At 35.4% G+C, this 24520-nt stretch overlaps 3 protein-coding genes across 6 annotated transcripts in view; 1 reads left to right on the top strand and 2 right to left on the bottom strand.

Moving 5' to 3' along the window:
* The window catches only part of LOC125069843 (E3 ubiquitin-protein ligase TRIP12), a 30219-nt gene extending 28458 nt beyond the window's left edge, over positions 1-1761 (top strand). For all 4 annotated transcript variants that reach the window (XM_047679453.1, XM_047679461.1, XM_047679438.1 and 1 more), the window contains exons 36-39: positions 87-255; positions 445-561; positions 634-813; positions 966-1761. In XM_047679453.1, coding sequence (XP_047535409.1) covers positions 87-255; positions 445-561; positions 634-813; positions 966-1162 — 663 coding nt within the window. In that variant the 3' untranslated portion in view covers positions 1163-1761. The remainder of the gene's footprint in view (positions 1-86; positions 256-444; positions 562-633; positions 814-965) is intronic.
* Positions 1762-1933: 172 nt separating this feature from the next.
* Positions 1934-3580, bottom strand: LOC125069896 (transmembrane protein 256 homolog). The gene is made up of 3 exons (XM_047679503.1): positions 3375-3580; positions 2992-3264; positions 1934-2589 (listed from the first exon to the last, which is right to left on the bottom strand). Exons 1-3 carry the CDS (start codon positions 3444-3446, stop codon positions 2446-2448), a joined length of 489 nt encoding a protein of 162 aa, XP_047535459.1. The 5' UTR covers positions 3447-3580; the 3' UTR covers positions 1934-2445.
* Positions 3581-11654: 8074 nt separating this feature from the next.
* Positions 11655-23665, bottom strand: LOC125074282 (inter-alpha-trypsin inhibitor heavy chain H3-like). The gene is made up of 21 exons (XM_047685577.1): positions 23554-23665; positions 21047-21169; positions 20177-20379; positions 19890-20000; positions 19546-19799; positions 19184-19287; positions 18869-19000; positions 18577-18777; positions 17860-18037; positions 17592-17708; positions 16887-17021; positions 16639-16805; positions 16143-16292; positions 15589-15768; positions 15113-15221; positions 14534-14575; positions 13793-13834; positions 12977-13033; positions 12415-12638; positions 12078-12244; positions 11655-11796 (listed from the first exon to the last, which is right to left on the bottom strand). Exons 2-21 carry the CDS (start codon positions 21158-21160, stop codon positions 11739-11741), a joined length of 2745 nt encoding a protein of 914 aa, XP_047541533.1. The 5' UTR covers positions 21161-21169; positions 23554-23665; the 3' UTR covers positions 11655-11738.
* Between the last annotated feature and the right edge of the window lie 855 nt (positions 23666-24520).

The following is a 24520-nucleotide window of genomic DNA, read 5'->3' as shown; positions in this document are numbered from 1 at the left end:
TATATGACTATAATTACGTTTAAAATAAAAACATATAGAGGATAACTATATATTTTTTTTAATAAAAACTTTATAATTTTTTTTAGATAAATGCCTTAGAACTTGACGGATGTCCTATCGAAGAATTAGGTCTCGATTTTATTCTACCCGGCGACGGCTGTACAGAACTTCGACGTGGCGGCAGTGACCTGCCAGTTACCGCTCACAACCTACACGAATACATAGCCCTGGTCACACACTGGTTGCTTTATGAAGGTAATACTTATTGCTGCGATATTACTTGATTTTCTAATTTTGAAGCGACTAAATTAGAAGGCTGCAGGTTCTAACTTCCTAATTTCAAACATCGGATCGTATTGCGATGGATTATGCAACTTTTTTTTTTATTTTTTTTATCGCGTGTAAGTATAAATTATTAAATATAAAATTATTATCTGTAAACAGGAGTAACCAAGCAGATGGAAGCATTCAAGGAAGGTTTCGAATCAGTATTCCCATTAAACAATTTAAAAATATTTTATCCTGAAGAGTTAGAACAAGTGTTCTGTGGAAGCCCATCAGGTAACTATGATTTCACACAATACATTTTGTTATTTTAAAAACTTTTTCTAAATAATTATATTTAATTAAAAGGTGGTCGTGAACAAAGATGGGATCCTCGTATGCTCGCCGAGTGTATTCGCCCGGATCATGGTTATAACGCAGAATCGCGTGCAATCCGCATGCTTATAGATATTCTAGCCTCGTATAATCGCGAGGAACAACGACTTTTCTTGCAATTTGTTACTGGAAGTCCACGTCTACCTACTGGAGGTATGATTATTATTTGGTTACCACTTATTTAATAATATATCCTACATCTTATCTTGAAACCGATACATTTTTTTATGAGAATATTTCTTTCAAAACTATGGTTAAAATTCCTATATTTTTCTTTAATGTATATAATATTATGTTTGTTATAGGCTTTAAAGCTCTGAACCCACCACTGACAGTAGTGCGCAAATCACTCGAGTCCTCTCTCGACCCTGACGAGTATTTGCCGTCGGTGATGACTTGTGTCAACTACCTTAAGTTGCCGGATTACAGTAGCGCTGAGGTAATGCGCGCCAAGTTACGTCTTGCTGCATCAGAAGGGCAGCACTCCTTCCATCTGTCGTGAATCATTCGTTCCTCACTTTTGCTGTGCGCTCGACCCTTAACTAATCTTGTATACATGTGTGAATGCGGTTAGTGATATAGTTAACAATTTCGTTGTAATAGCGGTGCGCAAGCTCCGGACGACTGTCGTTTATGTGCAATCAGAGTGTTTTATTTTCCTACGTGACAGACACTAAAAGTGCTGTGTTCTATAAATTTGTTTTCTTTTTGATTTTTTTAAGATTACAGAGATATGTTAATAATTATATTTTGTGTTAATTTAATGTGATAGCTTTGTATATTTCTTTATTTAGATAAAAACTCAATATGGTAGTTTATGGTGTGTGAATTGTACTGTCCTCGTATACAGATTTATGACTTTTCCATCCAGTCTCTTATAATAGAGGATTGAATTCTCCACCACTTATATTATATCAATATATTTTACTACATAAGTTACATTAAGAAGGACCATTAAGCCTCCTTCGAGAGCCCATATGCGTTAATATAGCATTTAATACCAAACCATGTATGTTTTGATTAAAATTAAGATCATAAATGTGTAAAGAGAAAGTGCAAAATTTAATATGTAACAATTTCAATAAAACCATGTAAACAATATTGATCCAACAATTTGTTTTTTTTTTTAATAATTCTCTTCAAATTATTATTTATAATGGTAGACTTGATATTAATAGTAGTATTGCATCCACCCAATATTCACATTCAATCTGTTAAAGAAAGGCAATTTTCGGTTTCAAATGTAAAAACTTATCTTTTTCAAAACATATAATTAATAAACATTTTGTCTAACAATAATCCAAGTATTTCTTATTTATATTCAAATAAAAAACCATGACACAAATAATAAAACTAATGAAATAAATAATTCTGCAATATTTACAAGAAATTATACTAGTTTATTAAGAAATGGTTGCTAGGCTTAAATGTTTGACAACACAAAATCATTTGATATTTGTAACTATTATCAAATTGTCATTAATAATACAAATATCTAACACCAATTTATATCATGTTATGGCTACACTTGAAATCAGTTTACTCTGATAAACAGACATACAAATAACATTCATCATACAAAGTTTAAGATTATCGAAATTCAATAAAGGGCTTCTAAAACTGATGTAATAGATTGCTAACACTTAAATGATGGATTACCATATTTGTGTGTTAAATCTATGACAAAAAGTATTAAGATATTACAGAATTATTGGAATGACTAATTTACACCTTTCACCTATACAACAAACATATTTGCTACACATTTAAAAACACAAATCCGATTTAAAGTACCATTGCAATCCACCCCAAAATGAGGCAAGAGCCACCAATTGGAGTAAGACGACGCAGTGCTCGTTCACCAGTGAAGGCATGGTAGTAACAGGTACCGCAGAAGAGTCCCATTCCAGTTATAAAGAATGCACCAGCCTTAAAAATATAAGACATTTTAACTTATTTCACTTGTCAATTATAATAAAAACATAATGGAAGTTAACATATGGATTATTTAATTATTGTGTACTTGCTACTTCCAAAACAAAAGAGTATTATCTCTCATTTACCAACAGCTACAACACAGATTTGGTTAATTAAAAATGCTAAGAATAAATGAAGCCTATTAAATTATATATCCTGTTTCTAAGCATAATTATTTTTTAAGGTTGTATAAATGCTATGCCTGGACTACATTTTTACATTTTTACTTATGTGTACATGTTCAAACAAGTCATATTTTGATTATGAATCTTGGCACAATTTTGTTTCTTGTATTAAAAGATATTACATTGAAGTAGCAAATGAAGTGTATACTGGTGTGTAGTGAAAACTTACAATATATGGTCTTCTGCAAAGAGGCACTGTCATCAGAGCTAGTGTGTGGAGAAAATGAAATCTGTTTGCAGTTTCAAATATTTTCTTAAGGTCTTCTTTTGTTTCCGTTTCTGGAAAAGTGCGGTGAGCTCCCATAGCCCCCAGAACAACGGCAGCAGCGCCACTTAAGCCAGCTATCCTCACAAAGGGGCCGGCTTCTCGCGCTAGTTCCCATAGTGGCATTTTGATTATTATGGTTGGAGGAGGAACTTCGGATTTAGTTTTAAACAAGCCCTGTGAATTTAACAAATTATAAAATGATTTCAAATATGTTAGACTATTTCTTATAATTAAGGTGTAGTAAAGACGATTCACAGATAATTTGTATTAAGCCCGAAACTTACTATATTGCGCAAAACATTCATAGCTCCTTCCGTCACCGTATTAATCATAAGTGTATCGATGATATTAACCATACCTTTTGTTGTATTGATTTATTTCAACAGAATGACACAGTAAGTAATATATTCGAAAAGTTTAATCACAAAAAATCTATTTTTTTTTTACCAAAAAAATCTGCACTTTATCACTGATCACAGTTGAGATATGATGAATGTTGAATGATAATTTTTATTTATGATTTTTGGTTTAATCTGTCAGTTGTCATATATTGTCAAAGTCATTAAATCAGAGATATTGGAAACACGATACCTGTTGGTTAATAGTACTGAGTTCTTAATTTTTATTCCAATATATTAAAGAAAAATTTGTAATAATAGTTATATACGGCTATGTATCAAAAAAATAAAGCACGTAAAAATGTAACGGGTAAAGAAAGTCCGATAAATAGTAGTTACAACATATTGTTTTAGTAATTTGTAGCTTCCCGGTGGAAGACCAAAAACGCTAAAGTTATTTATTATAATTTATGTGTAAGGTTTATTTAAAAAATTATCCTAAATTTAAAGTAGCTTTACCGGGAAAATGTATTTTTTTTATGAACTGGGCACACTGGTGGCCGCTCGGAGGAGCGGGGCATCTAAACAAGATGGCGGTTGGTTACCAAGCGCGGGAAGCGATATTTTAAAAGTTACTGTATGGTATTTCAAGAAATATAGTCATTGTCAGCTAAATATTTGCGTTTAACTATAACCTTTGTCGACACGTTCAGTGACATAAAGGGGATTTATTTTTACATCTCAGAAGTGGGATAAACCAATAAAAATGTAAGTACACGCCTACAACTTAATTATGACTTATAAAGTCCGATTGTTAATCTTTGTAGTTTGTTTTCACGATTAGAAGTATATTATAGTGATATATATGATCCGAACCAAAAGCCAAAGCATGTTGAAACCGTCTTGTTAAATAGACTACCTACATTGAACGCATGATATTCACGAAATGCCACTTACCTTCGAAGTTCAAGCTGATGTTATACTTCCCATCTAATTCTAAAAAGTTTTATCGTATAAACTAAGAAAAGTTTAAATTGAAAGTAAAAAAAAAAAAAAAAACTTTATATAATAATGGGTATTAAATATAAAAAAATAAAGGTATTATATATAATTTATAAGGTGGATCAAAATTTCGTTATTTTTGCGTAGGACGCATACTTTTCATGATATTAAGGATTTTGTCCTTTCAATAAAAATCACGTTGCCCGATTTTATATCTAATGCACACAATTTCCGGCTACGAGTTTCAGATGATGGAATCAAACGATGTTGGCCGGACGGCAGAAACTCCCCGACGCGGCCGATCGCGCTCCAGGCGCAGCCGTAGTTACTGCCGCCGGCTGCAGGATCGCGAAGAGGCGCTGAGGAAAGAACAGAAGCGGGTTCGCCAACTGGAGCTCGAGCTGCAACGAGAACTAGACGTGGAGCAACGTCGTCAGCGGAGCGTACGCCGCGGGTCGCCACAAAGGGCGACGCGGGAGAGCCGCAGCCGCAACCGAAGCCGTAGCCGTAGCCGTAGCCGCAGCTGTAGCCTTAGCCGCAGTCGTGGTCGCAGAAGTGGCCACGAACGCGGCCAACACCGCAGCAGCAGTCGCGTACCCGAGCGAGACTACCGAGGAGATTCTAAAAGGTCACGTAGCCCATCCTTTTCTTCTAAAGACGTAACTCAAATAATTAAGTCTATTAAAGATATCTTTCCGTCACAGCCGAGCCATAGCACACAAATTTCGAATAGAGATAGCAAAAACATCATACCGGAGTTTAACCCTTCGGAGAAAAACCAGCGTATGGATATTTGGCTAAAAAAAGTTAACGAATGTGCGATGGTCTATGGCTGGGACGAGAAGAGCACAGTACATTTTGCTATGCAAAAATTGTCCGGGTTAGCTAAAATCTGGTACGAAAGTCAGAGCTCGATTTTGTACAGCTGGTCGGAATGGCAAACAAAATTATTAAACGCCTTCCCTTGCGAACAAAATTATGGGCAATTACTCGAAGACATGTTAAAGCGCAAAAGTAAGATTAACGAACCTATCCAAAACTATTTTTACGAAAAACTTTCACTACTTAACCAATGCGATATAAGCGGCAGGCGTGCAGTCGACTGCGTTATCCACGGCATCAGCGATAGGACCACAAGGTCCAGCGCATTAGCGCTACGGTGCGATGAACCTGACGATCTATTGAAGTTCCTAATTAGCAATAATAGAGATTCTTACACTCCTCAACCATTGTTTTTGAAGGATCGTAATTTCAATACGAATGACGATAAAGTATATAACCGTTCTAATATGAAAACCAATCCTGGGTTATTTTGCTACAATTGCAAAGAGAAAGGGCACCCGTTTTCAAGATGCCCAAAACCTCTAGTGAAATGTAGTCGTTGTGACAAAGTGGGACATAAAGCTGAACTTTGTCGTTCCAAACAAGAGACGGGATCGAGGGAAACCGACGGGGTGGCGAAAACCATGATCATAAGTAGTTCAAAGTCTAACAATAAATTTACGAAGGAAGTAATTGTAGAAGACATTCCATACCAAGCGTACATTGATCTGGGCAGTGAGGTGACCTTAATCGCACAGTCGTGTTTGGCAAAACTCGGGTTGTCTCACGACCAGATTCCATCCACTATGAAGGGTTTCGGCAATAACCTTGTGAATTCATTGGGCTCTGTAAATCTAAACGTGTCTATAGACGGTGTGGGAGCGACAGTTTGTTGCCGCGTAGTAGAGGACCAGTTCTTAGAGAAGGACTTGCTTATAGGACAAACTTTCACTGAACAACCTCAAGTAGTTGTTTTTAAAGACGTGAATAGACTACAATTTATACATGTTGACTCAGTACTACCTAACTTTATTCAAAATGATGACAATGAACGGCTTCAGAAGGTCAGTATTGTAGCACGCTGTAACCTCCAAGGAATTGCTAGCGTCAAGGTCAGAACTGGAACGCTATTTACCGGCAGTATGATAGTTGATACGAAGGTAGTGGGCAAACTAGGTGAGCAATACATTATTCACGGCGGAGTTTACAAAGTCAGGAACGGTTCATTCTACGTCACAGTGCAACCCTGCGCCGTCCCATGTAAGCTTCAGGAAAACTTGGTGGTTGCCAGGGCCGAAAGAATAGAATTGGTTTATAGACTTGCGAGCGAGGAGATTTCTACAGCTATGGGCACTCGCACCGAGTCTACCTCAGCTAAGAAATTCGATGAAAGTCTAGTACAAGTAGACGAGATGGTTTCTGATGAAGCCAGGACCAAGCTTCTAGACGTGCTGCGGCGCCATGAACAGTGTTTTGCGCATAGCTTGGCAGACCTTGGATGTACTAACATGGTAGAAATGAAAATAGAATTGAGCAGCCAGCGCCCTGTAGTTTATAGGCCGTATCGCCTGTCTCACTACGAGAGAGAGAAGGTTCGTGAAATGGTCGACGAGATGTTAGAAGCGGGTATCATTCGAGAGTCAACTTCTAACTACGCTAGCCCAATAATACTCGTGCGGAAAAAGAACGGTGACGTACGACTATGCGTAGATTATAGACTGCTCAATTCCCTGACCATAAAAGAGAGATACCCCATCCCGATAATAGAGGACGAAGTGGCGAGGCTATCGGGACAGGCGTGGTTCATTACTCTTGATCTCATGTCAGGTTATTATCAAGTACCGATATCGGAGGACAGCAAGCATTTGACTGCTTTTGTGACCCCCGACGGTCACTACGAATATAATCGTATGCCGTTCGGACTGGCAAATGCTCCAGCTGTTTTCCAAAGGATGATGAACCACGTTCTGGGACAGGCTCGGTTTAATAAAGCCACAGTGTATTTAGATGACTTATTGATTTTTGGTGAAACTCCGTTTGAATGTATAACTCGTTTAGAAGAAGTCTTAATATTGTTAGAAAAGGCGCAGTTGAAACTTAATTTATCTAAATGCAGCTTCTTGCAAACCAAAATCGACTACTTGGGGTACGAAATTAGTGCGGCTGGCATGCGCCCAGGTTCTGCCAAAATTCAGAGCGTAGCGGATTTTCCCTTGCCACAAAATGTGCACAACGTGCGCCAGTTTTTAGGACTTGTGAGTTATTTCCGGAAATTTATACAGTCATTTGCCCAGATAGCACACCCACTCACTAAGTTGTTAAAGAAAAATGCAACGTGGGAGTGGACGACTGAGCAGAAAGACTCATTCGATGTCCTGAAGTCCAAACTGATAGAAAGGCCTGTCTTGGCATTGTATGATCCTACAGCCGAAACAGAACTCCACACGGATGCGAGCAAAGTAGGAGTTGGAGGGATATTGCTCCAGCGTCCAATGGGAAGTCAAGACGCATTTCATCCCGTGGCGTATTACAGCCGCCAGACGACCCCAGAAGAAAGGAACTTCCACTCGTATGAGTTAGAAACTCTTGCAGTTATATGCGCATTGAAGAAGTTCCGGGTTTACCTCTTAGGGAAGCCATTCAAAGTGGTTACTGATTGCAGCGCACTGCGCTCTACTTTTGAAAAACGTGACCTGATACCCCGGATTGCCCGCTGGTGGATTGCCTTGCAGGAGTTTGACTGTCATATCGAGTATAGACCAGGTACAAGAATGGGTCATGTGGACGCCCTTTCCCGGAATCCTACATACGATACGGACACTACAGACCACGTAAGATATCCACCAGTACTGGCAATTTCCGACGAGGATTGGCTACTGACTTTACAACTAGGGGACCCTGAATTGTGTAGGATTAGGGATATTGTCAGTAGTAAACTAGATCCTAAACGACTAGCTTACATAAGAGACAACTATGTGTTAAAGGATAACAAGTTATTTAGGTGCCTTGGGAGCGATAAAGAGAACGTCAGATGGGTGGTTCCGAAGGGTGCTAGGTGGCAGCTGTGTAAGATGAATCACGATGATATAGGTCACGTCGGTTATGAAAAAACCCTGGAACGCATGAAGAAAAGTTATTGGTTTTCAAAAATGAAACGGTTTACGAAAAAGTATGTCAGTGCATGTATAGATTGTGCCTATGCTAAGAAGGCTGCCAATGGGCGAGAGGGATTGTTACACCCCATAGAAAAAGTTGCGATTCCATTTCATACGTTGCACGTCGACCACCTTGGACCCTTTGTGAAATCGAAAAGGGGGTTTACACATACGCTAAATGTCGTGGACTCCTTCACTAAGTTCTTGTTTATCAAGCCTGTACGGAGTACTAGTACTGCAAATGTTATAAAAGCGTTGCAAGACATTTTCAACATATTTCGAGCACCTGATAGATTGATTAGCGATCGAGGTACTTGCTTCACTGCTCATGCATTCCGAAGGTTCTGTCTTGAGCGAGGCATAAGACACGTGTTGAACGCAGTGGCAAGTCCTAGGGCCAACGGTCAAGTAGAGCGCTACAACAGGACCATACTTGACTGCTTGACAGCCCAAAATTTACGCGACAATGAGAAGGATTGGGACAATAAAATTGGGAAAATACAATGGGGCTTGAACAACACCATACAAAAAACTACAGGAAAGACACCAGCTGAAATCATGTTCGGTACGGCAATGTATAGTGAAGTCAAGCCAGCCTTAAACGCAGTCGTGAATGATACTCGCGATATCACTAACTTATCTGATCTCCGCGCTGAAGTCAAGGAAAAGATCGATGAAGCCCAAACTGTGCAAAAGGAGCAGTACGATCGGAATAGGCATGCTGCTCGTACATATAGAAAGGGTGATCTAGTTAAAATAACAAAGGTTGCGTTTCAAGGTAAAGGTCAAAGCACAAAGCTAATGCCTTCTTACGAGGGGCCTTTTAGGGTCATTAAGGTTATAGGGAACGATCGTTACAGGGTTGCTCCAATCGCGGGTTTTGTGGGTATGAAAGGGAAACGCAAGACCACGGTTGCCGCCGACAGAATGAAACCATGGATTCATGTAGCTTCGTTAAGTTTAGATGAAACAGACAACGAACAAAGTGATACTGAATCAATTGAATGATTATGCTCTCATGTCTTCAAGTTCCTTCCGACCAGTTTCAAACTACCCAGAGCATAAATACAATTTTAGTTTTATGTATGTACGTTGTGATTTAAATGAAATGTTATGCGAGGATGTTGTTTTGTGGTGTTTCAGGTCGGGCGCGAGCTACAGACACATTCGCGCCTGGCCTGATGCCGCACAAAACAATCGCCAGAATTTATATTTAGAAATTAGATAGCACGCTATTGTGATTTAGCCCTGTCTAACTGTTGTCTAAAAACATATTCATGAATTTGAGATAAATTGTGTAAATATTACTTCGAGTTTTGGTAAATAATTTATGCTATTATTTATATATAAATATTTATGCTATATATAGTGATTACAATAAATCTTTCCGATTTTAAGATGATTTTACGATTATAAAGTTAGTTATAAATGGTTACAAGGTTTCAAGGATTGTTATAAGTGGTTACAAGGTTACAAGGATAGTTATAAGTAGTTATAAGGTTACAAGGTTACAAGGTTACAAGGATAGTTATAACTAGTTATAAGGTTACAAGGTTACAAGGATAGTTATAAGTGGTTATAAGGTTACAAGGTTACAAGGATAGTTATAAGTGGTTATAAGGTTACAAGGATAGTAAAGTTATAAGTTTATATTTGGTTAAAAAGATGAAAATAAGCTTTTGTTAAATTATATAGCGAAATTATCGTTACCGTTAGTTCATTTACTTGCATTATGTCTCTTGCTAATTTATTGATGATGAATAAATTTTAATTAACGGTTAGTTTATTATTATATATTTGCAAATACAAAAAAAAAATACTGTAATTATTATAATGAGTACTATAAAATCGAATAGTGTATAGTATATTATTTGAATGCCTCGTTCTGCCAAGTGTAAGGTTTTATATGGTTCCACCTGGTGCATGCATGAGGACATGCATGTTATCAGGATGGTCGAGTGTAAGGTTTATTTAAAAAATTATCCTAAATTTAAAGTAGCTTTACCGGGAAAATGTATTTTTTTTATGAACTGGGCACACTGGTGGCCGCTCGGAGGAGCGGGGCATCTAAACAAGATGGCGGTTGGTTACCAAGCGCGGGAAGCGATATTTTAAAAGTTACTGTATGGTATTTCAAGAAATATAGTCATTGTCAGCTAAATATTTGCGTTTAACTATAACCTTTGTCGACACGTTCAGTGACATAAAGGGGATTTATTTTTACATATGTAATAAATAAAAATAAATCTGACGTTTATCCATACGGCGCCAATGTTTATGGACTGTGGTGCCGACTTGCCGTCAGATCATTTGCACGTCTGCTCTATACTCTATTCCAAGAAAAATCCAAATTAACAACATTTGACAGCAAATTGACGCGATATCATTGGCCGAGAGCTTGATTAATCTATGATATTCACTATGGATTTTCGAAAAAAATGGCGTTTTGAACGTCAACGATACTGTTATCGGAATTTTGGAAGTAAAATTAAAGTGGAAATAAGTAATTAAATGCAATAGCGTTGTATTATAAATAAAGATATATTATCTAATCATAAAACCTTAATATTCCACAACATAGCATAGTTATTAGCAAATCGCATGAAATACGTAAATCTAAGGTTTATTTATCTTTTTTCCTACTTGCATTGGAATAGGCTATACCAATTCCATACAAAATAATCGGACGATTACGATTTCGAAAGACTTTTTATGTATCTTTATGATAAATAATTTAATCATTTGTCATATTTGTGCCATTGTAATGGTATGTGTAGCGTTCACTAATTCACTGGTTCACTACTACATGCAATAGGGCGCAGGCGCACATCCAATCAGTCTGGTGACTAACACCCGACTCCCCGACTGACAGCAACCCCCTTTCTCGTCTACATGAGACAAATAGACAATGTATAATATCTATTGCATAGATACAAACAATACAGTATGGTATGTTGACATTTATACATAGTTTGTGTATTTATATATTTTTACTCTTAATTATATAAGGCTTCCTTTACTATACTTTTATTGATCAGATTTGATTGTTTAGTATTTTTTAAATTTTAGTAATCGTGGAATTATTATTAGCGGCAATTTACCTACCCGATGTACGCATAATCATTATCATTTAATTGTATAGGGTAAGTACATTTAGTCAGGTCAGGGTAAATATTATATTATTATTGTTAATAAAAAAAAACTTTAGTATATACCAAATATTTCTTTATTTCTTTCGCTTTTTCATTTTTTAAACAAATTAATTAATTTTCTTAAAAATAGTAAATCACTCGGGGCTCTATTGATATTCAATTTTGTTAAAGTAATCAGCTTAAAGACAAGGTGTTTCTGTATCTACTTTATTTTTGGGACAGCATACGCCAGCATATCTGGAAAAAAAAACATGAAATAATTATGTTTTAATATTTTTAACAGCAAAAACGATTTATTTTAAATCTCGAAAAAACACCACCATGGTACGTCCTTCCATCCGTGCCATGGTAGCCAATCTCATAGAGTAAAAGACAGGCACAGCACAGATAGTCTCCATAGAAAATGTTATGATGTAGGTTCAATTTCGGTAGCGCTCTCTGTTAGTGGAGAGTGAGTACAGGCATTGTGTGCCATGAAGCAGTGGAGCAAAGTTAGAAATTTACAAAATATTCCTTACTTGTTTTCGACGACGCAGTACTTGTTGCGGTACTCGTCCAGGCTGATCTCTCTGGCGGCGACGCAGCGCGTGAGATACACGCACACGCCGCCTTCCGCGCCCGCCTCTGCCGCCCCCTCGCCCACGCCGTGTGCGCAATCGCTGTCGCCGTCGCTCGCCTTTGGGACCTGAAGATTGTATATTGTGATAAACATATGTGTATGTGCAAATGTATATTTTAATAAAAATATCGTAATCTTAAAATTTTCTCAAAATAGTTATTAAAGAAATTTCTAAATAAGCAATTAATTACAATTTTAGTAAAATCGTATATTATTTATAAGATACAAGAACATACCGTATCGGACTTCGAAAGTTCGAGAGTGATATTTTTTCCATTTGCTAGAAACTCAAGCGAGTTTGTCTCGCTATTGAGTATGATTAATGCCCAACTGTAGCTTTTTAAATGGTAAGTATCCTCGTAAGATTCAGAAGAAGTCGACTGCGGAGCGGTGGTGGAAGGTAAAGGATCCGTGGTAATCGTAGCAAAGTTAAAATCATTAAGATTATCCAAGGAAATATCTGCAATAAAAAAAAATATTATTTCATCTACCTATATACTCATTACACATTGGATTTATTTTCACTATCAGAATCAAAATGCGATACAATAGACCCAAGTCACAAAAGATTCTTCAGCCAATAATATTAAAAATATACTAGATTAAACACAATCTATTTATGTTCATTTTTTAAAATATATATAATTGGAATAAAACATTTAGTTGAACGTGTTATTTTGTTATAATTTCATGGTTTTGTAAGAATTCCTTAATTGCCAAATAGATGTACCTAGGTAAAAAGTATAATTGGTTGCAATTTGCCACTCTAAGTGTCACTTCATATGTCTATGGTCTTACCTGCGCCTAAATGGCTCTCCTCAAAAGCTTCATTGTCTATGGTGCCGCCCGCGCCACCTGTATAAAGAGAAATAACAATCAACTAGTGATTTAATTATTCTTTTTGTACAAGTTAAGTTCGCTTAAATTTTACACGTAATTATTGTTGTTCCTTCTGGCGTTCTATATTTTTAAGCTTAGATCTCTAACTCTAACATATTTTCTACGTTATTACCATTTGTTGATAAAAATGTCTTCTTCAGGAGCTCTTTGAATTTTTTTTGAACAAAGCTATGGAGCTTATTCAACAACCCGTTTAAATAGAGGTTGGTGTACACACATCTGGCAGAACTTTATCTGACCGTAAACGAGACCCCAACCCAGGCAGGCACCACTGAAATTTCATGTGCTTAATTTGTGTTTATAATTCATCTCGTGGTCGGCGGTGAAGGAAAACATCGTGAGGAAACCTGCATGTGTCTAATTTCAACGAAATTCTGCCACATGTGTATTCCGCCAACCCGCATTGGAGCAGCGTGGTGGAATATGCTCCAAACCTTCTCCTCAAAGGAGAGGAGGCCTTTATCCCAGCAGTGGGACATTTACTAATGCTAAACGAGATGAATTATATGAACATAAATTACGCACATGAAAACTGTGATTTTGTGTTCTACTCAGTAAGCTTATTGAGTAGTAAGTACCTATCTCACCATTCTCACCCACACAAATTAGAAATGAAAGACGAAATTAAATAATTATTATCACATTTTGGACAACTTCTTCTTTTGTTTTAATATATCTGAAACGTTGCAATAAAAATGGTATCAGTGAACTCACCGACGTAAAAACTCGAATAGACTGGGGACGGCAAAAGGGGAGCTAAAAAAGAAAAGCGTTTTTTAATAATATAAAAAGATCAATGTCAATGTAATCATTTAAAAACATACAAAACGTCTACAAATTTAATAAAAATGAAATAATACGATATTCTTCGCCATTCAGGCTCATGACGTCAAAGAACTAGTTATAATAAAATTAATCAATTTATTTACACATTATTTTACCTTTAAAATAATAACGTTTATAATTGATTCCACCACTGGTTTGTCGTGTATGAAAAAAAAATTAACAAGTTATATTATAATTAATAGTTCCATATAATAGGTATGTTTGGTCGAAATTTGAAAAAACAGACAAAAAATTACCCTTCCCATATATGTAAATATTATGATCCTCTGCCCAAAGGTTGCCTGGAAGAGATCGCTGCTGAGCGATAAGGCCGCCTGTTGCACATCATGCAACTTTGTGTAGCAATAATGTAATTTTTAGTTTTAAGTTTGGGTGCAATAAAGGATAAATAAATAAATAAATAAATAAATAAATAAATAAAAAAATGTTATGTAGAAAAATAATTATCTTATTATTTTTCAATTAAGTAGGGAACTGTTGATGATAAATCAAAGTCAACATAGAGTTCCCTTTGTTGCTTAATTGAAAAATAATAAGCGATTTTCTTTGAAAATGAAATGTTTTAATATATCTGAAATGTTGCAATAAAAATGGAATCAGTGAACTCACCGACGTTAAAACCCGAATAGACTGGGGACGGCAAAAGCGGAACTAAAAAAAGAAAACCGTTTTTTAATAATTTAAAAAGATCAAACTGTCAATGTAATCATTTAAAACATACAAAACGTCTACAAATTTAATAAAAATGAAAGAAAACTATATCCTTCGCCATACAGGCTCATGACATTAAATAACTAGTTATAATAATCTATTTATTTATACATTATTTTACTTTTAAAATAATAACATTTATAATTGATGCCACCACTGGTTTGTCGTTTGTGAAAATAAATGAAACTATTAGTTCCATAAAATAGGCATTTTGGTCGAAATTTGAATAAACAGACAAAAACTATTATATAGAAAAAAAAAATCTCTTATTATTTTTCAATTAAGCAACAAAGTGAACTAGATAAGCAAATTACGTAATAACTTGAGACAAGAGGTCTGAATAAATCAACAGACTTGGTATCACATGGATCTCATAACTTTTTACTGTAGAGGAACTGAGTTGCGAGACTTAGTTATTTTTACAAGTTTTGTTTTTGATGGCATACAATTTACAAAAGTAGATAAGTGTGCACTCACTTGCATAGTCTTTTTGAGTGTCGGGTCCGTCGGCAGAAACTGTATCCACAGCGTTAGTAGCGTTTGGTTTAACAACCACTAGTGATGTCAATGGCGTCACAAATTCGTACTAAAAATAAACCAAATAACAGCTCTAATGGATTTTTATGGACACATCATCTATTTGAACAGGTTAAGTTAAGTATTATAATTTTAAAATGCTATATTATTGGGTACTGTGTATAATAATTGTCAGAGAACGGTGTACATGTAGTTATTTTTGACAAAGAAAGTAGCTAGTTTATTTTTTATATACTGGTATTCTGGAAATACTTGGATAGGGTTTTATTTAAATACGTTCACATTTATTTACGATTTATTTATATTGACAACTCAAATAAATAGTTACATAATATTACAAAATATCATGGAAACCTTAAAAAATGCAACGGAAAGAGGTTTCTTTAAATCTTGGAATTTTTCAGTAAAAAGTTTACCTTGAGAGCTATGGCCAGTGCACGCTTCTCGGGGCTCTTCTCGTCCTTGTTATCATCTTGCTCGTGTGCGTCTCGCTCGTCCAACAGCTGCTTGATGCTGAGGTACGCCCAGAGCCTCTCCAGTGGAAGGTATTCCTTTTTCTCACTCACCTTCACCTTATTCATCACCTCGTAACGTTTCTGATGGTCGATATAGAAAAGTCATTTTTTGTTTATAATATATTCTTCATACTAACATATTTGTCTTCGTGGCATTTATTAACATTAAATAGTAATGTACGCCGTCGAATGTCAAGTATTTTTTCCCTATTTATATATTCCTATTACAGTGTCAATAATGATGATTGAAGATTTAATTCAATCACACACCACACCGATAATAGTCTTACAGTTTGAGACTTGTTTTCATATATTATGTATGTGCGTACATTTCCTAATAATGATTAACTTTAATATAATCTGAATGGGATTGTCCACTTTGTGTGACAATGACAAATCTGACAATCATTATGAGTTAAATAAAAGTTTGTGTAAGTAATTTGGGTAACATTCACCCTGGCATAATGGTCTTCATCCTCTGCACAAAAGCCAGTCACATGCGGCGCTAGTTCCAGCACATCTGGCTCCAGTTTGCCGGCCACCACCGTTTCTGAACCCGCGAAGATCGCGTCAAACACATGCCGCGTCACTGATTCTGCCTTTACCTACAACGTAACTTTACCGTATAATCCTAATATAGGATTTTTATTATTATTCTATAATAAACTAACTGCGTGTCCCAACTTCGTCCGGGTGAAATAATAATTTACTTTCCGGTCGCAGCATCACATACCGGGTTCAATAGAAACCATCCAGGGACTCAAGTACACACAACAATTGTCACCAAAATCAAGCCAGTCTTTTGGTTTTCAACTACATACCCTTAGAAATGATTTTTATAGAGGTTATGTTGAAAACGCTGAAAACGAATCGTCAATGGCCGCTTGCTATATTACGAATGTACATTTGTGAATAATTGTATGAAAGTATGCTCTTATTTATGTAACAGACCTGGTTGGGCGGGTAGACAAATTTGACGTGCGCCAGCAGCGGCGACGAGACTTGCTGGTAGAAGTGTCGCAACTGCAGCGCCGCGTCGGCCGCCTCGTAGATCTGGCGCATGAAGCCTTCGTTGCGCAGCGACAGCTTGCGAAGTAAGCCGCGGTCCGCGTCGTGGCCTGTTAATTGCAGTCCAGTTAATATAATGACTGTTCGTAATCGTTACAAAGACTATTTTTATAAAAAAAGAAATTAAATACCGAAAGCGAGGGAATATAACGCAGCTCTCCTCTCGCCGGTGTTTTTCTCACTAATGTGAGAGAGAATACGCTTCGGATTGGTCTCTCCCACCGAGGCTTCGCCGTCACTCAGGAAGACAATAATCGGCTGCAATGCTGTAATATTTTTTTTGTTTTAGGATACATATTCAAACTATATGACTAACTACGATCTAAATTTAACGAATTTAAATTTTTAGACTTAACAATTCAAATTAAGGCGGCAATTGTTGTAGCCCTCTTACAGTGCTTGCAAGGCAATGCTACCGATGGGATGTGGCTGGGGGTAATGATGACTGATTTTTAACGATATTGTCTAACATACCTAAAAAAGAGCTGTCAGAATGTAAGTAAGGTGTGAAATGTTTTATGTACCTAAATTACCTGATACCTGGAAAATGGCCGCCTGACCAAGCCAAGTAACTAGGCATGCGATCATAGCACTACTCATGAATACACACTTCATACGTCAGAAAATAAGTGACGTCTGTTGGGCCTGGGGTATTGCTCTATAATTGACATTTCACGGAGCTAGAGAGGCTTGAGTAGCGATACCATTCCGTAGAGATGCACAATAGAGTATATGAATGTTTATTGTATCTAATTAATATTAATGTTAAGTTTGAACCTCAACAATGCTACAATATAGGTCTAAAAGCGAAAGAATTACAAGTATTATTTTCAAACCTTGAATTCTTTCTGCGTCACTATTGTTAATGGCAGCGCTGGAGTCAGGTTTATTTGTTCCATAAGCCTTATTGATGACGTCAATAGCAACGTCGAGTGCTTCGTAGATGTTGGTTCCTGTCAAAATATTTAAATGCTTAAAACCAAATTTTCTGAATTTGTGGCAATGTATACATAATGAATAAAAAAACATTTATCTTTTGCATTAAATTATATATTGAATTATTAAGATCGATTTAAAATGTCGACATAAAGGTTTAAGGCGTACCTCCATTAGCAGAGAACTTCGATACTATATCTTGCGCTTTGGCGATATTGTGAGGCGAGGCGAGTACGGGTTCCGCGATCGCGCCATCACTAGCGCGGTCGAGATTAATGTCATAGTCGACGACGCTATACTCGTGAGGAGATGCCTCGTCCTTATGAGTCTCCGAAAGATTGTGCACCTTGCCAATAGAACATATATATAAACACTATACTATTATTTCATATTTACAGAATGAAAAAGAAAGAGCTAATGCTTACATCGTGTCGAATCTTCTTTATTTAAAACTAACTGCTAAGCAAAGCTGTCGCCCGTAAACTTTAGCGACACAATGGTTGTTGTATTGTAAAATTTTATAGCAATCAAGTACAAAACAAGTGTTCTATAAACTCAGCTTTTACTAAGCATAAATATGCAGGTAAGTATATCAAGCGAAAGAAATATTAAACTAGTGAGTAAAACCGCTGTCAAATATTTGGTACCAAGTATACCTAACAGTCAAGTTTAGAATACGTAGATAAATGGAATTTGACTTTAAGAAGCACCTTTTCACACCACATTGTTAATGCAATTATCAAATAATATATTAATAAGTATGGAATCTGAGTTATCACAATACAAATTAAAAACAAAAAACTCCCAATACCAAAAGTTATCAATGTTAACAGTTATAAACTAATTTGTTCTCAATTCAATATTCTTCATTAAGTAAATGGAAACCTTGACGTCGCTGTTAAATTCAACGATACTGAAGTAGTCGGTAGGACGCAGGTCTGCGAGGATGGCTTGCATGGCCGTACGCAGCTGTTCTATCTTACGACCGTACATGGAGCTCGACGTGTCCAGTACGAACACGACGAATTTACTCAGCGGTTTCAACTCTTCCGGCGAGAAGAAATGAACAAAGTAGCCATCGTTCACCTAATTGAAAAGAAGTATTACAAATAGACTACATTCTAGTGGGTTTAAATTTCATAATGATTGTAAATGTTTAAATTATATACAAATTTACCAAAATTTCTCCCTTTTCGGGGCGAACCACATCGTATTGAACGACGAACTGTCCGAGGACTCCAGTTGTTTTCTCGTTATTTTGATCCGAGTACGATTCGTGTGATAATTTCGCTGATTCTATGATCTTATCCTGCAATGATAAAGGAGTCTTATTTTGGAACAGTATGGCACTATCGGTTACCACGGTAAGTTTTGACATAGTATCTTCTTTGTCAACCTCTTAAGAGTCTTATATATTATGTATATGAACGTTAATATTACTTTTGTTTTTTTTTTTTATCTATTCGAACGTGTACAAAGAAGAGTAACTTGCCGAATATATCGCCATTAGTCGATTTTGTTCTTCAAGATCTGGAGTGAAGGTTATGGTCGCCTCCTTGTCGTCGTTGCACTTTTTTATAACAGCCTTTTCATTTTCTATAAATTTTAAATAAAACATAATTACTTATTTGCCAAATTATCAAGTTTCTAACCTAGTCTACAAAGACACTTAAAGATTTTTATAAAATGTTTGTTGATATTTATCCCCACGAATTGACGCGGAAAATTAAATTAAGAATCAATTTTTAAGTTTAGAAAATTTACGAGCAAAGATCCATTTATCTTTCACTCACTTTGCTACTTTAAATGTTTATTTAACTTAAAATATTATTTAAATTTTGAAAATTTACTCACGAGCGTCTTTCTCGGTAGCATCAATTTCATTTCCGGTCCTCACTTCCGGAACCCTCAGCAGCGAGATCTTCTGCGATTCCTTGATGTGCACGGTCACCTCCATCTTGGGCACGAGCGCGCCAGGATGTAGGTTGATGGCGTGATTGTACACTCCGTTGCGCCGCACTAACAGCTCTTCGTAGGTCAGGTTGAACACCGCCTCGGTGTTGGGCTCCACGTTTACTGACACTGTAAAGTGGTTTGAATCTCGGGCCCTGTTTAAGGGACGTAGCATTTGATTAATATGAGTACATTATTTACTTTTCGCTAAATGCTATTTATCGTAAAAAAAAACTTTTACTTACTTAGCTGATATGTAAGCAGCACCAGTTCCCTGAGAGACAGCGTCATCGTAGATTTTCTTAGCTTCTTCTTTCTCTTTCACATAGGCTTTATACGATTTCCCGTCTAATGTCCTAGAAGTAATTAAAAAGGTAAAGTAACACCTCAATTTTCTATTCCTGGATTAAAACAAAAATTAGAGTATATACACTTGTACAACTATTTAATGCATGTTCTTAACGTAAATAATATGAATGCAAAATACCTTAATGCATATATTTAACATCTGAGATGCTATTTATATACGTACATAACAAAACCGCTTATGAATGCAGTTTCTGGCAAAAGTACGTGAAACGTAGCTTGTTGGGAACGGCGCGAAGGGTTGCGCACGTAGGTGACGACGGTGGTGTGCGCGTAACGCAGCGACACCTCGGAGTTCACCTGCATTTTCGTCAGCTTGATCGGAACATTCGGCTCCTCCTCAGTGGTCATTTCAGATTTTTCTGTGTACTGTAGAAATAATGGAATGTAGAATTTAGAAATAATGACAAATAGTCATAAAAATCGTCACTCTGGTAAGCAATGGCGTAGCTAGGTGGGCAAGGGCCCCGGTGCATTGGGAAAGAATCAGGCCCTTACCCCCTTTTTCCATCTCCTATTTAACTTATATTGCCCTTCAAAATATCTTTTGTGAGCAGGGTCGAGGTTTTCTAGCTTCACGAGGTGGCGAGTTAGCTGACTCGTTTTGTTCAAAGCTTAGGTTAGAGGACCCCCTAAGCTCCGGGGCCCTGGTGCACTGTACCACCTGGCCCTACGATAGCTAAGTCACTGCTGGTAAGCTGATGCTCCTCCTCGAAAAACTACATTTCTTCTTTGAATATGGAAGTTGATGAAATTAACGGCAAAAGTTTTATAGGGAATGTATAACTCATAATGAATTCAGATTGTTTTCTGTCGATCGATAAAAAATAAAAATGTAACGTAGTTTTTAATTATATACGAATAGGTAGATGATCAATCAATAAGATGATTGTAAACTGTGACTCGATATGATAAAATTCATTTAAATTTAATTATAATTATACAGTTGAAATTTATTTTAGTACATTTAATTTATTTTTACATAAAATATCAGCATGAAATTGAAAATATCACTACGATTTCAATAAGTACTCACTCCGTCATCAGCTTTTGCGACCACGAACGTATCTGATGTTGGCACTGCGGCTGTATAAACGTGAACGACGAATACAGAGACGCAGCACACCACGGACAGCCATAGAGGCTGCATTATGTCAATCTGAAAAGAAACAACTGTTATTATAGTAAAAAAAAAATAATTTCTTTTTCACCTAGTGCTGTTTTAACTTAATATTATATAGTAAGTTAAATTAAGACAAATGGTCAAAGAAAAATAGTTTAGTATATACCATATATGCTTTGTTTGTCAAAGGTTTTTTTTTAAGTATAATCAGATCAGCCCTGTGATATCATATTATTTTATTGTCATCTAATCTTTATATAGTTATTTGCCCATATAAAGATTGACGATACAGGTTCCTGTAAGTGGAAGTGGGTAAAATTCATCTTCATTAATTTTATTACATTTAGTTACAGGTCGACCTAATAAAAGCTTAACGTTATAATCGTTATAAACGTTATAATAATAAAATTAGCTTTAAAGATATTTTTTATTTTTATAATTGTATCTCCACAGGCATGTAGTCCTTCTTGTGGCGTATCATATATTTAATTTGTAATTGTTATTTTAAAATGCCTGCGTGTATTTTTTTAACAGACAGCATTTGTAATATTTTCACATTTCAATTTGATCTTGTGTGTGATTCGGATTTTCCTATTAAAGTCGTTTAGGATAAAAATAATATTTCAGTCGTGACTTGATGCCGTAACGAATTAGTAATCGTTAAAATAAAAGTATGCATCTAATTTTGATTACCACAAAAAGAAGAAATAAAATAGTATTCGAAGAAGAGCTTTAACTTTTTATAACCTTATGTGCAAAATAGCTATGCGATGAATAGTGCTTCATTATTAATATAATGGTTTTTATTACAAAAAAAAACGCTTGATTAATAAACCTGTCCAGAATAGCTAGCACGTTATTAATAATTCTGCAAATGGTTTGTTCAACAGACAATAGATAAGGCCCTCTTTCTATGAAAATAACATAATATCTAATAAAAAAAATAATAGAGGAAAAATGGGTATTAAAGTGAATATTAGCTAGATTTAAACTTACTTAAAAGGCATAAATTAAAGGTCAATGACATGTTAATTAAGAGTAGCTACACGATTTTCGTGTCCAAGAATCTACATTGGGATTCAATTTAGCTGACCTCCCTGACTAATAAAGTATAAAACTTGATCACGATATATTTTTTAATCAAAAAGAAATTAATAAGTCATTAAAATAAGTATTAACTATACCAGTATGGATTAAGAAATATTGAGAGGTGATGGACTGTTGAAAATTATGGTTTGTAAGTGTTATTCCATCGATCTATAATTTTACATGACTGTACGGTGTAAGTTTCGATGACAATGCATATTTATGTAACAATGATCTGAAATTACAATATCCAAGCCAAAGCCAATATAATAGCTAATACCTAGTGGTATTGGGTCAAGAAGTAGGAACTCCTTAATGGTAAACAGTATAGAGATAAAATTTTGTACTAGCAAACTCCGTACCGAATCAGCAGAGACACGAAATTTTATATGGGCATTTAAATGTTTGATTTTATATAAAAGCTAGTAGAGAGATTTTCCTTACGATTATTTATTTAAAAAAAAAACATAATCTACGTAGAGTTATAAATTGTATCGAGGCATAAATATGTACTATCGCTATAATTATATACGTAGGCCACGTCTTCCAAGAAGACGACAAGCTCGAAGTCTAGCGAAGATCTGCTGATGTTTAGTAAAAATATAAAATAACGCCACAATTTATAAAAATAAAATGTAAAAAAAGGCACGGAGACCGTGGATTTTGTATATTAAATAATAAAAAAAACATACACATAGAATATAAGTTAACAAAATTTTAAGTTTTATTTTTTACTTTTTAGTAAATTTAAATAAAACCTTGTATTTGAAAATGCTTTTTTCCTTTAATTTATTTCAGTTTATTGTGCTAAGCTAATATGAGCGCGCATTAACCCTACTGAGGAAATATGTAATGAAGATCTATAAACAGTTAATATTAGCAAAACAGTTTTATGAAAAAATGTAATTTCCTTCCGATTAATGTGATCATACAAGTATTAAAAGTATTTAAAGATCGAGATAAATGCGTTTGTCCATAATGTATTTACGTTTGCTAGAACATAATTAATAAAATTAAAGGGGTAAAGTGATTGCATAAATACTCATATTACCCTAATATTTAAAATATTTTATTTAAGTTCTTTATTCTTTTAAACTTTTGCTTACTGATATAACAATAGCCCTTTTTTTAAGAGTTTAGTTGTTAATTGTAGTTTTTTAATTATTAAGTACTTGTTTTGTTAACTATTTATTCAATATTTACGTAATTTATACAGAGTTACTCGACATAGCCTTCTGGCATAATGTCAAAAATAATACACAGCACTATCTAAGATATTTCCACTAAAATAACAATAATATTAGTAATGTTATCTAAAAAGATAATATACTTACAAATTTGTTAGAACTAAACAATCACAGCACCGGTGTTCGCACGTTCCGCAGTCGGACGGTGTGGAGCTTGGCAGTGACCCTGATCCGCGGCTTTTATGACTTATATCTCATCTACGAAATAAAAAAATATACTTATATCTATATCTACGTGTTTTTGTTTTCGATAACCGGACTTTCCGCGAAGCTAAGCTAAGGTGTAATTGTTTATATGTACAAGATATTTATCCTGTTACTGGTATAATTTTTTTGGAAATATACGTAATAACAGGTTTTACAAGCTTTTATTTAATTAACATTATTTGTTAGTTTGTTCAGGTAAAATATTACAATCGCGTATTACTTCTCTTATTTTAAAATGTTGAATCTTTACTTGTTGGTTCATTTCCTATGACAATGCATTTTTATTTTTTACGGTAAGCTTGCCCTGAATTAACACCCAGCATCGATACAGAGGAAGTAAATGCTCTAGGTGATCCTTGATTTTATTACAGCGAAGACAATAAAATTTCTTTATAAAAGAATCATATCATCATCCATATGGGGGTTAAAATTATCGCAAATAGTCAACCCTACTACTTGTAGTGCGATTCTGCAAAAACCACGTTAGGATTAGAAACAGTTTTCATATCTGAACTCATTTCGATACGACCTTGAATTGAAAAATATTTGGTATTCTGTAACAATATGTCATATCGTGTGAAGTAGTGTTGCATATCGATAGTCCACTATCGAAAGACTATCGATAGTTAAGGTTTTAGCGATAGTATTGAAAAACCTATTACTTTTAACCTAAACTATCGATAGTCCAAAACTATCGATAGATCAAAACGATAGTACTATCGATATCCTGAATGGCTTACAAAAATTATCAATGTCAACAAAAATGTTTAATATGTCAAGCAATAGAATTAAATTATCATTACATAAACCAAGAATTTAATTGAATCGAAATTTTTTTACTACTTTT

This window comes from Vanessa atalanta, chromosome 2 (genome assembly GCF_905147765.1).
Source record: "Vanessa atalanta chromosome 2, ilVanAtal1.2, whole genome shotgun sequence".
NCBI classification, from domain to species: Eukaryota; Metazoa; Arthropoda; class Insecta; order Lepidoptera; family Nymphalidae; genus Vanessa; species Vanessa atalanta.
The sequence above is the reverse complement of the archived record's forward strand: the minus strand, read 5'-3'. Positions and strand labels throughout refer to the sequence as shown.